Source organism: Amblyomma americanum, chromosome 1 (assembly GCF_052857255.1).
Source record: "Amblyomma americanum isolate KBUSLIRL-KWMA chromosome 1, ASM5285725v1, whole genome shotgun sequence".
In the NCBI taxonomy this organism is placed as follows: domain Eukaryota; kingdom Metazoa; phylum Arthropoda; class Arachnida; order Ixodida; family Ixodidae; genus Amblyomma; species Amblyomma americanum.
The window spans coordinates 446193586-446209599 of record NC_135497.1 but is presented as its reverse complement, the minus strand read 5'-3'; the positions used below and the strand labels follow the sequence as shown (position 1 = coordinate 446209599).

General features: G+C 45.9%; 1 protein-coding gene across 5 annotated transcripts in view; it reads right to left on the bottom strand.

Moving 5' to 3' along the window:
- Positions 1-15669, bottom strand: part of O-fut1 (O-fucosyltransferase 1) — a 48257-nt gene extending 32588 nt beyond the window's left edge. For 2 of the 5 annotated variants that reach the window (XR_013311624.1, XM_077650585.1), the window contains exons 1-3: positions 15182-15663; positions 6604-6719; positions 3359-3482 (exon numbers count right to left, since the gene is read on the bottom strand). Coding sequence is in view for 4 of the 5 variants with exons in the window: in XM_077650585.1 (XP_077506711.1) it covers positions 3359-3482; positions 6604-6719; positions 15182-15305 (364 nt within the window). In the remaining variant the exon portion in view is untranslated. Of the gene's footprint in view, positions 1-3358; positions 3483-6603; positions 6720-15181 lie in introns of all 5 variants that reach the window. The other 3 variants (XM_077650582.1, XM_077650584.1, XM_077650581.1) reach the window with 2 other exon arrangements.
- Between the last annotated feature and the right edge of the window lie 345 nt (positions 15670-16014).

Here is a 16014-nt window from a genome sequence, read left to right as displayed (position 1 = left end):
CCTTGAACACCATGGCAGTGAACAACCAAGTCCCCATATGGAGTGTGCTTATAAAAAGGCAAGCGACTTTTGCAGTGCTGCTAGCACCTGGCATGCACTACGTTCTCAAAGCACTTCACCAATGGGGGCAAGCATTGCAAAGTGCCTTATTTTGGTGCATTTTGCAACACACAAAGGCAATGATGGTACAATCATTGCCAAAAGTAACCAGGCTGCATGGTTTGCTTCTCCCTCATATAGTGGAGTTCCTACAGCTTTCCTAAAAACCAAAAGGTATTGGAAGGTGAGGACAAGAGTTGTCCTTACCTCACAATGATTTATAGCTTGATGGGTGTGGTAAGGGTTCCGCTATGCAACTGAGATGCAAACCGGGCAGCCTAAGCATCAGCACAAAGTTTGCCATCAATCATACAGTAGGCTTCAAGACATGACAATCGAGTGCCTATCTGTGAAAACACTGAAAAAATTTGACAAATGCAATGAAAATGGCAAATTGTGAGCCAACCAAGCATCACTGATGGCCGCAGTTCATGCTAGCCAGTGAGCAAGGTGTTGTGAGCTCAAGAAATGTGAGTCGTGGCATGAGTGTAGGCTTTTACACATTTCAAGTAATCCTCCTTGAAAAAGTGAAAGGAAGGTCCAGGTGCACCTTACAGGCAGCATTATGTGCAAGTAATGAAACAAAATAAACCAGAACTCACTTGATGAAAAACCTCTTCCTTGTCCTGTTTCTATGCGCCATTTTTTATCATGCTGCCGTATCGCCAACCAGCCCCTCCAAAGTGTTGCCAAGAACATTTTTCTTTCACTCTGGTACTCACATTTTTTTTTTCATTTTGGATCATACAAATGCTCAGTGAAAAAAGAAATTGCAATTGCACAAATAATTAGTCTCTCTATTCTCATGCAGAACGTTTCTCGCTGCTCTGTCATAACAGCACAGAGGTGCACAAGCATCTCCGCCAGCATCCCAACACCTTGACACAATGACACCTTCCCTTCTGCGTTTTGCAGAAATTGCCTTATCCCTCCCTCTTTGTCCATGACAGTGAATCAGGTGCCCTCCTAGCCTTCACCTGGTCAATGTTGTAGAGGACCTGTGCACAAGGGCCAAAAGTGAGCGCAACATTCTAACCTGTTTGTCTCTCCTCCATTACTACTGCATCAGTGGAACAAGAACCAACGCCACATGTCAAACCTGTGATCACAGCAAAGTGACAGAGGCAAGAAGGTGCACCAAACAAAGTGCAATGCACCCCAATATATATTTAACGTGATGTAGAATGGAACTATGACGTAAAGCACAGACAGCCCTGCACTTTTAGGAGGTTTTTATGGAGAAAATTTTAGTTTTCAATGCATTCACTTTATGAAAGAACATACACTCTGTTGTGCAAAGTGCACAATGTTCCTCTGCAGCAAATGTGCAACCACGTTCCCCACAGCAGTTTCAGTCATGCATCTTACACTATCCTGTATGACAATGAAAACATTGAGGTCTGCGCACAAGTGATACAGGAATGATCAGTGTGTTCATCAAGCAATGAACAACAAGAGCGGACTCAACAAAGGCTGTGCCAACATAAAATCACACCTGTCGTGGTTCTACCTCAGATTCTGTGCAGGCCTTTTCATCTGGGATGCAAAATTTTGTCCACTGCACATGCCATACAGAGAAACAGAAGGCGTAGCCCTTGCAAGAGACTAGTGCACATGCCAGTGAGCGGAAGATTCCTCTCTGCAGCATGCACTGGCTTCTCCTTTCCTAACGAAAAGCTCTTAAGCTAGTGTCATACAGGAAACCAAAATTTTCGGCTGGTATTAGACTTGGCGCATTGTCACTGTAATAAAACACTCTCGGGAGCAAACTACAACTTTGGGGGGGGGGAGCAGCACCCCAGCAGAGCTGCTAACAAAAGTGGCACAGCATGCCACCCCTCCTTTTTGGTCCGGCCTTGGAAACTCTTTGTCACCAGAGCTCGCAGTTCCTACAAGTGAATTCTTTGTGCCTCTGCAGTGTGAGCTCTACACTGGTGTGGACAAGACCACGCCAAGAACCCTAGATGGTGAATTGAACACTTTTGATCCTCTACCAAACCCTTTAAGAGAACTCATTATTGTTTGCTACAAGAGCCACAAATCCTTTGAAACAAATAGAGCAGCTCCTGTTTGTTTTGTCCCCATGGGCCCCGCCCACTGGAATGGACTTGAGCCAAGCTGCATACGTGACCATGAGGTGTGAGCGGCAGCTTGAGAGGTAGCCATGCACTGCAACAGATGACAGATCGTCTTATTGCTGAAGTGACCCAAAAGATTCAAATCGCGACAGCAGTTCAACTAGCTGAAAATCACAGAATTAAGTGCAAGCTCCAACAACTGTTAGGCAGATTACGATTGATATTGGTTGACACCGTCAGGTACAGTTGGACTGAACCTAAAAAGCCTGCAACACCTATGGTGATAAACCATAGCAATACTACAACATGTCTTGTCACAAAACAGCGCTAAGCGTTTGACATAGTTAAACTGAGTAGATGTGCAAAAGCAGGTGTTCATTCTTCAATTGGAGGGGAACCTTAAGCTCCACCTTAAGGGTATGACGTGATAGCTTTAGTGGGTTAATGCCCATATATGCAAAAATTGGTCATTCTCTACTTAACATTCACAGGCATCCCTCATAGCCTGAGTCGCTTTGGGACGTTAAACCCCCTAAAATCAAATCTAACATTCATAAACTGTGGTGAGTTCTCATACCAATACCAGCACCATGGCGCAGCAGTTAAGCGATGCACCACTGCACTGGCAGGTGACTGTTTCTGTCACAGCCACCGGTAGGGATTGTCGACCCATGTTGCTCTTACCGAGCAACCTCTCACGACCAATCATTAACTGCCACCTGCCAGGGCAGGTTGTGATGAACGGCACAGGGTTACATGACCTAGGTGGAGCGACGCCCCACCTCCCATAGGCTACAGCTGGTGTGACACTCCTCCGAACTTACCCGAGCTTCGTCCAATTGGCTCCAGCTTGCACGACACTCTCTAAACTTACACGAGATTACCCGAGCAACTCGGGTAAGCTCGGCTTAGTTGAGGTTAGTTCAGGGCACAAGACAAGCAAGATGACAAGATTCTTGCTCAGGGTTGGCAAGTCTAGAGCAGTGCTTTTGCACTAAAAGCACCCTTTCAGGTGAAAGGATGCTTCTAGTGACGAAGTGTGACATAGCAGTACGGCCTCCACCATGTGAGCACTCAGTACTTCCACTGTGAAGATGAGCACCGACCTTAGGTGGACCCCAACAACACATCTGCCTCACCGTGCTGCAGGTGACCGCAATGCCTTTCTGGCAACAACTCACCAGTGCGGTTTCCTGGTGGCCAGACGGTGGGGGCCAGGTCCTTCATGAATTGCTCCATGGTGATCACACGGTGGTACTTGGTGAGCAGTTCCACTTTGAAATACGTGTTGAAGGGAACTTGAACCTGGAAAGCACATGCAGCCAATGAACTCAGTGTTGAACTGGAGGTACAATTCCACTGACCCAAGTGGCTCTCAGAAATCAGGAACCGCACACTGCTGGTGCTTACAAGGCATGCATTGCAAGAGGAGGAAGAGGTCACTGGAAAAATGAAGGCATGGCAACTTTTTCAATCTGTCCTGGCCTCAGAGCTGCACCGCGAAGGATGGGATACAGAGGATGAAAGAGGGCAAGCAGAGTGTGAGAAGTGCACTGCCCAATTCTGGCAAAAAGTACCCAAATTCAATCAGCCACTATCAAAGAGTCAACAAAACCTGAAATAACAATCACCAGCTTTCTATTAAAATGGAAGCTCAAGCTAAGCACTAAAGGCCAAAGCTCAATAGGAAATTGGTTAAATGTGCTCCGCCAACTCAAAACTACAGAGAATGTTCACACTCGAATCGGTGCGAAAGCACGGATTTTTGCTATGTAGAAGATGACGATAAGCGGGCAGTGCCACGGCACAGAGAGCTCGCGCTGGGCCAGCTGCGGATGTACAAGAGATGATTTTGCTCAAGTCAGAAAGACCAGATTAGTGCCACGTCGAAGATGACGAAGAGCAGGCAGTGCCGTGCGCTCACGCTATAGTCAGATGCAACTTAAGAATGCAGCGGCTTCTCCCCGTCAAAGGAGCCCCTTCCAGACATTGGTGATTTTCGTGACCCTGCTAGCGTGACGGTGCAGGGAGCGGGGCCACAATGGAGAGAGGGGGGTCTATCCCCAACCACAGAGGGAAGGGATTATCCCCTTTCTTCTACCACTCCCTGCTTTGTCACACTAGCAGGGTCACGAAAATCGCCGTTGGCTGGAAGGGGCTCCTTTGACGGGGAGAAGCCGCTGCATTCTTAAGTTGCATCTGACTATAGGTGAACAGACAATTCGAAAAGACAACGGACGATTTTTCTCGGGGTTGGTACCCATCAGATTAGTGCTTCCGCACTAAAAGATACTGTGAGAAATCATTTTTCTTAAAGGGCAACTCCACTGGATTTTTTTACCTGCTCCGATTTTACCCACTTTTACGGTATGCTCTCCACAGTTTCCTGGCCTTTATTCCAAGTTTCGTAGCAGTGCGGTGTTTTGTCGCAGTGAAAATAAATTTTAAAATTTCCCATTTCGTGGCCTCAATAGGGGAGATTTCTAGAGGCAACCTTGCGTGTGTGACATCACTAAACGCGCGGCTTACGATATTCGCTCCAAGTTTGCTCAAGGACAAAATTTCAAGCTGGCTTTTTGTCAAATAATTACCCAAGCTCTCACTTACCCTCACCAGTTTAGCCAGTCAACGCACATATGAGAGGACAGTAGTACAATAGTTATTTGCGTCATGCGGATCACAAGACTTGAACAAAGGCATAATAATTGCACTCTTCCACAATGAAAGGAAAGAGTGTGGAGACAGCGAGTGGTTAAACAAATGAGCTAGAAAAGGCACTAACAATTCACCACATCCTTTCACAATGAGGCTAGGGGTAATGTCACAACCAATCGCTAACTTACGCTTCAGTCTTCTTATAGCAGCAACTACTTCCTCTGTCGTTACTGGACTAGCAGCAAGATAGTTGTGGCTAGGAACCAAAGTAAGCAATGACAGATAAAGCGAAGAATCAGATTTCTTTTGAAAGCAACGAAAATGTTGAGAAAAAATGTCGGCATCAGACAGTGAAAAGGACAAATGCCGGGCATGATCTTCCCGCAGCACAATCACATTTGCATTAGGCTTTGAATGCAGGCGAACATGCCACCAGGAGCTCCTCGGTTTTTTTCTGAGTGAGTGCTCGAACTCAGCGAAATATGATGGCTCGCCACATTCTAAAAGTTGCTTTACAACTGTCCTGCATATATACTATAGCGTTAATATCAACAGTCGTTGACAGTTTCGTTATGCAGTCTATGCTAATGAAGTGTCCACCTGAAGAATTTTTACATGTCCGAAGAAAAAGAAGCTGGATAACACTGACAACGCAAAGAACACTTTGGCACAAATTTGACAATAGTACTACTGACATGCCAAAGAAGAAAAGCTCGAATTTAAATCCAATCCATTAAGCACAGTGGACCAGTCAAAATCCCACAGCCACTCATGCAGCCCAAGGTAATTTCCCTTACAGAAAAGTGATTCAGTATACGTCTGCTTTGCCTAATCTTGCATAAAGGTTGAAAATGGATTCAAAAGCAGGGTTGATATAAGTCTTCAGGTACAAGGGCATTACGACTATGCTGAAGATAACTCACAGGAATATTCAACAATGCAAGTGTGCTTCCCACAATGTTGACGAAGGTATTGAACTGATGAAGATAACTGAAAGCAGCATATAGGCACTAAGCTTTCTCCCATGTGCATGCGCAATCACCGGTTGAAACGTGAGGTGGACCATGGACTGCAGGAAGACTGAAGACCCTTAATATGAGAACTTCGCATCAGCTTATACCAAGACGCTGTTCACTGATTAACATACTGTCTGATGCAGTATATATCGCTCAAATGGCAAGATAACAGAATATGAATACACACTGGGAAAAGACACAGGTGCAAAGCTGGTTACATTTCATTCAGAAATGAAAAAAATCATTCAACTGCTGCCCTTCTCTCTACGTGAATAGCACATGCATAAAGAATACTTTAAAGTGAGTCTCTACCCAAGAAGGATAAAATCAGTAGGCAAAAACAAGAAACGGCAAACCACTTGTGACACAAGCTGGCCTACACAGCAATACACAGCTGGTCACACGTTCAACAAAAGGTGTTTTATGCATGTGATATGCATGAATGCTTCAATCAACTTTTATAGTAATTATGCACAGCTACTCATTCACAGCTGTGGAAGAATTTCATTCCAACAGAAGCACCTTGTTAATAAAGTTTTAACCAAGAAACAAGGCCGTCTGAAAATGGCAATCATCCTCAGGACACACTGGATCTTGAACTGGCAGTGCATGCTATTTTGTCTACGGAAAGGAGGAATTTTTTCCCCCATTTATTCTGTTTACTGTGGCATGTGCTGTTGCTGCTGCTGACAATGTGTCTGTCTGCAACTAGTAATGATCACCAAGAGCGATGAATCGAAGCAAAATACACCAACCGACTTGGGTTCGCCTGGACGATATTCAACCCATGGTGGAAGGGCCAGAGTCCTGTCCAGTGCTCGGCTGAAGGCCAGTGCCCCCAGAAAGTGGTCCGCCTGGTTCCCAAAGCGGCCTGCGAGTGCCAAGAGCCTTTGCTCAGCCCAGACACAGCCTCGACAGCCCATCATCATCCTTCCTCCCAAGCACGTGGATCAGAAGATGCTGTTCCAATCAGCGTTGGTGGCACAAACACGCTTCAAGTCAAAAGAACAAAAGTTCCATGACATTGAGGCAACCTATAAATTAAGAGACTAAATATGGTGTGCTGTCACACACAAGTTTTTAGCTTCCTATTCTAGCCACACGAGGAAAAGCTACAAGGTCAAATCAAATCAATGCCCTGTGTCACTGCCCTGCTGGCTCTAGACTGGTGCTGCCCACACTGGCAACTCAAAAACAAAAAGCGTAGCACAGATCAAACATAAATGCGCATAACACTAGTGGAAATGACAACCCTTTCTGTCACCTAACTTAGGTGACTCCTGCTTGCTTTCAACGTCGTGTTTGCCTACACGAGAATATCAAGGTATTTAAATAAAGAAAGAACAAAAAAGAGCAAAAGAACCACCTGTGCAAGGCCACAGAATGGAAGCATGTACTCTGGTCCAAGCAAGCCGGCTAGAATAATACTGAAAGAAGACAGTGCTGCCTGGTATTATATAAAAAATGCAACAGGGAAAACATAAGCACTCCTATCAACTGGTTAATTTAAGGCAAAAAAGTACGGGAAGAAATGCATACACACACAAGGAGGGAACAAGCACCCATATGCAGATCAGACATCTATGGGTAGCACATGTCAGACTACACGTGTGTCATCTTATTGCCTAGAAAAACAATTATCCGTGTACATTTCTAGATGTGCAGACCATGCCATGCAACCAACGGGGTGTTTTGCATGATCAATATACTTCTCTGTGAGCATACTATGAGCTTTGAAAAATCCCCCCCCCCCCCCCCCCCCAGCTAATTTTAGCTCCATATTAAAGGTGCACTAAAAAGATCTGAACTCGTCTTTTTATTGCAGGAACTCTATCTACACGTTCCGGGCATTCTTAGAAACTTCAAATTATTGTCCTGTGCGGCCGATTGCCCTAATTAAATCGCATTAAACGTCCTGGCTCTTGCCCTTTTTTTTTTTAACTCAACGCGGTAGGTAGGAGGAGTCAACCAACGCGTCAGCCAGTCCCGTGGCGGCTTGCCGCTCTGCCATTGGCGGAGTGATACGTAAATCAAAGAGTACACGCTTCTGTGGGCATAATTTGTGGCTATATTGTCTGCAACTGAAACTGTTTATTCACAGAAACCTAAAAAACAAAATGAAAGCGAAAGCTGAGCCACCACTGAACTGGCTGAAAGGCACTCCACGCGATGGTTGACTCCGCCTACCTACCGAGTTTAGTTCAAAAAAAGGCAGGAGCCGGGACGTTTAATCCGATTTGATCGGGGAAATCAGCCGCACAGGACAATAATTCGAAGTTTCTAAGAATGCCCGGAATGTGTAGATAGAATTCCCGCAGTAAAAAGACGAGTTCAGATTCCTCTTTAGTGCACCTTTAACACTTGTTCTTTCAAGATGTGGGGCACATTTACTCTAGTATCACTTCACTGCACACTAGCCCCAAACTATCCTACGCACCAGTCAGCAAGCTCGCTCATGAGTGCACTCATTTCGCCTCACTCACACCCACAGATGTGAAAGTGACTGAGCCTTTGTGTGTGTGACTGAATGTGACTGAACATGAGCCCTAGTGAGGGAATTGACTATCAGCATCAAATGAAATGCAGCGGAGCATGCGACCTTTGATACAGACACACAGCGGAGAGTTTGAGAACTATAAGCCTCCCATTTGTGGCGATATCAGCCGAACATATCCTCGGAATTGCAGTAAAATCTGACATCAAATAATTCCAAAATTTCTGTCAGGAATTCATATATAGGGAAAGCGCCCCCAAGCCCTCAAAACTGGATTTGAACCAACGCTGATGCACAGCATGCAGCTCCAATGGTCGATGCCTTGGAGAGGACCACTTGGCCACCACCTCTGTACCGTATTTACTCACGTAATCAATATGCTCGCATAGTGAACGCACCCCCTACTTTGGCTCTCAAAACGTGAGTTCTTTTTTACCCTCACACCACATTCTTTTGGAGTGCAGCCTGGTGCGGACGATAGCGAATGCTAGCAAGCACCCTTTTCAGAATGCTGAAACAACTAGGCAAAATTAAAAAGTTTCACCTGTTGAATTTCAGGATTACTACACCTACCACTACGGGAGGAAGAGCCAATAAGAATGTTCCACGAGCAATCCGAGCACCAACAAACACCACGCATGATCGCAAATGGTTTCTGTGTCCGATCTTTCACATTAAAGATTGTAGTAACTTTTGCAGTTGAGCTTCGTGCTGCAAGTTGTGCTACAGTGAACTCTAGTTCTAGTCGCTTTAAACATCACTATGGCCAGCCATGTGAATGATATGTTCAGCTTTAAGATAAAGATTGCTGACTATGTTTTTGAGCATGAAAACGGCGCTGTACGGTGCGTTTTGTTTTATTTACAAAATGAAATATTTATTCCAGCATACTGCTCTTCAAGCAGTTTTTATTGCGTTAAGTTTTTTCTGAATGTTCTGCACCGCATGATGAATGCATCCCCTTAATTTTCAGAAAAAGTATGTTCATTATGAGAGTAAATAATGTAAGTGGTGATGTAGGCCATAGCAGCATGTCACTAGGACACCATGCGATAGGACTGGAATTCTGGAGTGAATAAAACTTTCTTGGGCCACTTCACATTGGGTATAAAACTGGTGACTTCTGAATGCACTTCTGGGAAGTCATAACATGGAAGTATGGACGTGATGAGGTTACTGCACTGGTGACATCACGAGACACGGCACAAAATACAGGATAGGTGAACCGATCTTTGACCCCTTTGAATTGGGTGTCAAAGTAATCAGCTTCTAATCTTTATTAACAATGACTGACTATAGACCTCCTGCATGTTTGTAAACAAATGAGGTGGCGCTGCAGTAGCTAGCGAGCTCGTGGTAGGCAAAAGGTCGGGGAGTGGCGTCGCGGATAGGTGTTGAGCGCGGGTTTTCAAGGCTTGTAGGCGCGTTTCCAGTTTCTGCGAATCATAGCAATGGTCGATGCTTCCAACTTAGTAATTTGTTGAAGTACACAAGCTCCGTTGGCCACGTGCGGCCTATAAAGAGAAATAGTTTGCCACTGTATTGTATATATGGTTAGTAGTAATGTAGAAAGCGTTCCTGCTGTTTATTTATCCGCTAGGCATTGAATAAAACAAGTTTTGACACTCTGCACTAGCCGGAATGATTTTACTTCGGGACAATAGTGAGGGGAAGTGCTGGCCTTGTTTCGTCGGAGCAGACATGCGCTCATCGTCTGCTGACATACGTACGTGTCGCGCTGTGCGAAAAGTGGGGACAGCGTCGTGTCCCTGATCTCTTGTCTAGTTTAGCGCTCTGTTTAGCCGCATGACCACGCACCAGCCAGGCCGACTTGTCCTCTTGTTAAGCTCTTCGATTTGGTGAAAATTTTTGATTTCTAGAATTATTTTCTTTCCTAGCCCTGAAGTCTAGTTTCGTGACGAAAAATTATAGCAAAATTTGAGTACAAATTTATAAATTACGCTTTTTAGAAGTGTGGTCGTCAAAAATTGTGAGGTAATTTCTTTGGTTTCAGTGCCACATTTCTTTGACCAAAGCGACAGCGAAGATGCCATAAACGAGGGAATAAACTTTAAGGTTCGTTTTGTGACCTCTCACATTTTCTGCGACTGGATCACTCACCTTCGTAATTCGCATGAAAATCAAATGATTCCATTTGTCGCAAACTGTTCCTGAGAGATTGTGGAGCGTAATAAATCTCGATTTTTTTCCCTACACGTGCAGTACTGTGTTAGTTATAGAAACGTTTTCATGTAACTATGCATGCATAAGTACTGATCATATAGAAAAAGAACTAATCGCGTCATCGTACAGAACAGGGCTTTATGTACATGCTGGCATAAAAAAACTGCGCACTATCTACTCTATTATTTAGACCTTGGGGGGACTTGACGGTGTTAATTATAATTACCCAGAACTGCACCAGGTATAGCTATAAATAAAAGGAATTACTGACACTAGCGTAGGAATTCCATATTTGCACCAAGTTTAGTTACATATCGCATGCATGAATAACGAAAACACTTTTCATTGCCGCGTCCCCTCTCAATCTCGCCACGTGTCTGTTAGCAGCACGCCTGCGGCTGCTTCTTTCCAAACAAGCTTCGCGATCATGTACTACCTCATGAAACATGACACATGCATGATGCAGTGAAAAAGCATATGGCGTTTAGCACACTTAAGGTACGCTATTCTAAGCACACCAACACGACCGCGCAAGATTGACACAACTTACCAGACTTCTTTCTACTCGAATGAAATAATTACGTCGTCATATCAAGAAACAGTTCCAAGTAAATATTAAATTTCATAAAACGCGCCATTAAAACATTATGTGCTATTAACAAAAAAAACGCATTCCTTGGGGGCGAGTGAACCTGTCAGCGCCCCGTGCACTCCGGCTCAAGGTGATAAGTACGTGTGCAGCTGCATATGTCTTTTTTTTCCTTGAGCAATTATCAGCCTACTATCCTGAAGTTCTGGTGAATGAACGCAGTAACTTGCATGCTATAAGTGCATTGAGTGGCAGTGCCTATCGACTCCCAGACTTCGCACTTTACTACAGTGGCCCAATGCCTGTTAGCCAGTTTCCGAATGCGCCATTTATGCGCGAGAAACCTATCGAGGCTAATTTAATATTTTTTATGCTACTACGCGGATCAAGCAGTGACGCAGCTGGTCAATACATGCTGCTTCTGCAGTGCACAGGCTTGAAGCAGCCGCCGGTAGCTGCGGCAGCTGCGGTAGACACGGGCAAGCGTAACCTGTTTTGCCTACCATGCGAAAGTCGCTGCTAACATCAGCGCCACCGCATCTTCGTGACGTCGCGGGGTGAAGGAGGTCCATACAGACGGCTTGCACTGACATCCCACTGGCCACCATGTTGGTGGACCAGAAGAATGGTGAAAGCCTGTTCATTCAGCTAATCTGCTCATCACCATTTGCCCCATGAAAGCTTGGTGGAAGCAGTGGAAGTTATGCATGGCCCACCATCACGGCATTCCCCTGATGTCATGTACAAGCCATCTACAGTGAGACAGTCTGCTATGAGAAATAGCAGCATAATTAGTTCAAAGTTAAGTGGGTAAAGGAAAGGCAAGGGTGGAGGTGCGCACGGATTTATACTCTGTTTCATACATCATGTGAAATGCTGTCAAAGCTGGCGCTCTTGTTTGCGCTGCCTGCCTCCGCGACCAAAAAGTAGTGCGCTCCTGGCGGGGAGCGCAACACAGTGAATTCCTTGCCTGCAAGCTTGCTACATGACACACTTGTCATCAAACTGATTAAATGCCCTCTTATTGCTGACAACACGCCGTCGCTTTGACACGCCTTAGACCACTCGGCCACAGAACAAGCGCTGGGTAACACGCCTCCCTTTATTTTCCCGTGCGGACTACTTGCGTACCTTTCACAGCGTTGCACCTGATGTATGAAACGGAGTATAGGTACTCAGGGAACCGAGGGTTCTGCAGAACCCAATGTAAGAACCCCTACTTAATGGGACAGACACACTATGGAAGTTGTGCAAATACGTGACTTATGTGCCATGCAACGTCACGAAATTGCAGGGTGAGTCAGCATATTTTGAATTGCCTTGTCTTGAGCATAAAACTGATCACGTATGAACACTCCATTGGACATACTGTATGTGGGTGCCATGGCAATATATTTTGGGATACAGAGAGCAAAAACAACAATGCAAATAAAGCCAAAGTCGTCAGTAGCCTTTTCTGATGGCTCCACATCACATCTTAGAGAACTTATCTGCATGGTACCCCACATAAGGGGATTCAAAATTGCTATGAATCCTACGTCGTGTTTATTCAATGGAGTATTTAAACCAGATCAGTTTGACACCAACTGTAAAAGGATTCGAAATGTGCAGCATCACCCTGCGATTGTCAACATCGCTGATGACGTAACCTTATGGCTCCTTCAGTGTCTATTAGAGCATTCAAAAGACCCAGTCACTTCGATACCCTTTGCGAAGGATTTAAAATATTCAATATATACTGAGTTAGGCTATAATTTCCATCTTGACAAGTGGCATCATTAGCGAGATAATCCCATCAAACCGAAATTTTAAGAGATCCATGCCCTCACTTTTGATGATCCAAATAGTGGATTCAGAAATGACGAATTTTATACCCAGCACAGAGGGGCCAACATATGCCGATTCACCCAGTAATTCTTGTCACAAGACGTGATGTCATCACTGACAGGCTGGTGCTCCTGTGACCCCCCAGTGTACCGATTTAGCATAGTTAGGATTCACAGCCAGATGCCTTCCAGTGTGCACGCAAGCTAGCCCCTGTGAGTGCAAGTGGATGTGTGTGTGGGTGGAACAGAAAAATACCTGTGGTACGTGGTGCCGATGTAAGGTCATACTAACCAACTGTTGCTTAAAGGGGCTGTGAAGGGGGCTCTAATAAAGTTGCGGCATGCATGGAATATTGAAGCACGCCACTTCACGAATAGTGTGCAGCAAGGGTTTCTAAATGCGCTTTGTAGAAGCTGAGTTATCTGTTGTTAAAATTTGAATTTCAGCGTCTTCACGCCTTTCCCTCTCCTCTCGTCACTTTTTGCACGCTGGAAGGTAGGCGCTCCTTCACCGACCCCCCTCTGGTAGCGGAGCTTCCCAACCCGCCGGAGCTAAGCGGCTTATTGGCCGCGGCCACGGTAGCTGCCTGACGTCTGAAAGAATCTAACCAATGGCCACCTCTCACCTTGTCTACGCAGATGCGGGGGACAGAGGAGGGTGCAAGCATGAAAATGTCGCCAGGAAGGGCTCGCCAACTTTGATGCATGATTGCGGGTCATCTGCTGTGTGTAGAAAAGTATTATTCGGCTCTGGTTTTCATGGCAACACAGTGCAGTGATTAAGTGAGTTAATGTGCTCTCCTCGGAAGGCGTTTCAGAGCCCCTTTAAACCTTGCTGAGAGTGTGTGACACACACACCGCATACAAGATGTCACTGACCTAGCAAAACAGATTTTAGGCTATGAAATGCTGGCAAGTAGTTCTAGTATTTAATTTTTGAATTAACCAGTGCTGACGGTATGACTTTGTTCGGTAATTTACCCCACTGTTCATGATGGTTCGGAAGAAAAAGCATGACACAGGCCCTGTGACAATTACTTTGAGTGAGTAGCATTCTGGCACACATGCCAAGTGAATCAAGCAACCAGACCACATCCCTGCAATATCTGGTTCATGCCTTGAAGAGTTCTAACCTCCTCAGGGATACAAATTCGCAGCATTCCAACAATTACACTAGCAGTATCTGAACGGAATGAAGGAATTCTGCAGCCGTGACACTGTTGTATCCTTTATTTTCCAGTGACTGGAACAAACTGAATGCAAACAGCTTAAGTGTCTCCATCCTTCTTTCAGTGTTTTGCGCAACTGCACAGTAATCCAGAACTGTGCCACACTTGTCCTCCCATGTAATCACTATACATAGAGTCTCCTGGCAGACAGTAGCCATTCAGAAGCAGGAACTCGAGTCCTGCGGCCACATTGCGAGGCTAAAACGCCGGCTAGGGAGTAACATCGGCACGCAAAAGCACTTTATGCCAAGGGGAGGTGCAGCCTAAGCACTATTAATGGCTCTGCATCGAACTGTCCAGGCGTATCCGTACCTACGGCTGATGACAAAGAAATCAGGACACAAAGGTTAATAAAAGAAAATTAAAGGCAGCCGTGAACAAGCAATATATACAAAACTGCAGCGTTTGTCCATGTCCCAAGTGTTTTCTCCCCTGTGCGGTTGTTTTTTTCGCGCTGCAGTTATGTCTAAGCAAAGTAACCAACTTGCCCAAAAGCTCGTTTCACTACAGCAATATTTTGTAACGGCTGTGAGGCGCAGCACGCTGAATGCGCCGTTCAGTTCTACGCTATGCCTTGGGTGGCGAAAAAATCGTTCCACCGAGGCTGTCGTGTTCCGTGAATTTCTGCGGCCGACTTCACACATGCGTTAGCAGCTGAGTAGCTCTGCAAACTCCATGATAGGGGAGCGCTGGTTTACAGCGTCGGAAGCCGGTTTAAGAACACCTCCCGACACTAACCGGTCAAGAGAGACCTAAAACGCGCACGAACTTGCATACTGCGAGCGAATACATCTTGGGCTGGAAATGAATGAAATCAACTCCTCCCGCGATTCATAGAGGAGACTCGGCATGAAACATATTTACCCGCTAATGGCAAGTGAATTTTTTTTTTTTTCTGCTAACCATCGCAACTCGTTCGCATAAACAAGCGAGTAATCTACAATCAGGACAATGCCATCCATAGTAAAAGATGTGCAGGCATACAGGAGCCATCAAAACGGACCAACATACCCATGCATGGACAGTAAAGAATGTATCCTTTTCTGTCAACGCGTGGCTTGTCACCACAAATCGTTGCTAGCGACACGAAGAATGCCAGCGCTCGAAGCACTCCGTCCGGCGCCATGGCGCACATTCCGGTCCTCCTTTTCGTTGTTCCGTTTCAAAGCGCCGCCGGAGACGGGGCCTAGCCTAGACGCCTAGCAACCACGCGAGATGCCGGCACTTGCAACACGACGCAACGACCTTCGGGCAGAGAGCGTCGGTCCAACCTGCCTGGAAAAACACCCGACTACGTAAAAGCTGCCGACGGCCGCATCCACGCACACACCGATTTGAGGTAGAGATGGGTCGCTCAGGAGTGAGCCGGATCTTCTGAGCCGCTCTTTTAAAAGAGCGGGTGAGCCGTGGCTCAGTAAAAGTGAGCGGCGGTTCTTTTGGAGATCCGGCTCACTGAACTGGACCTCCTTCACCCCGCGACGTCACGAAGATGCGGTGGCGCTGATGTTAGCAGCGACTTTCGCATGGTAGGCAAAACAGGTTACGCTTGCCCGTGTCTACCGCAGCTGCCGCAGCTACCGGCGGCTGCTTCAAGCCTGTGCACTGCAGAAGCAGCATGTATTGACCAGCTGCGTCACTGCTTGATCCGCGTAGTAGCATAAAAAATATTAAATTTGCCTCGATAGGTTTCTCGCGCCTAAATGCCGCATTCGGAAACTGGCTAACAGGCATTGGGCCACGATAGTAAAGCGCGAAGTCTGGGAGTCGATCGGCACTGCCACTCAGTGCACTTAATAGCATGTAAATTACTGCGCTCATTCACCTGAACTTCAGGATAGTAAGCT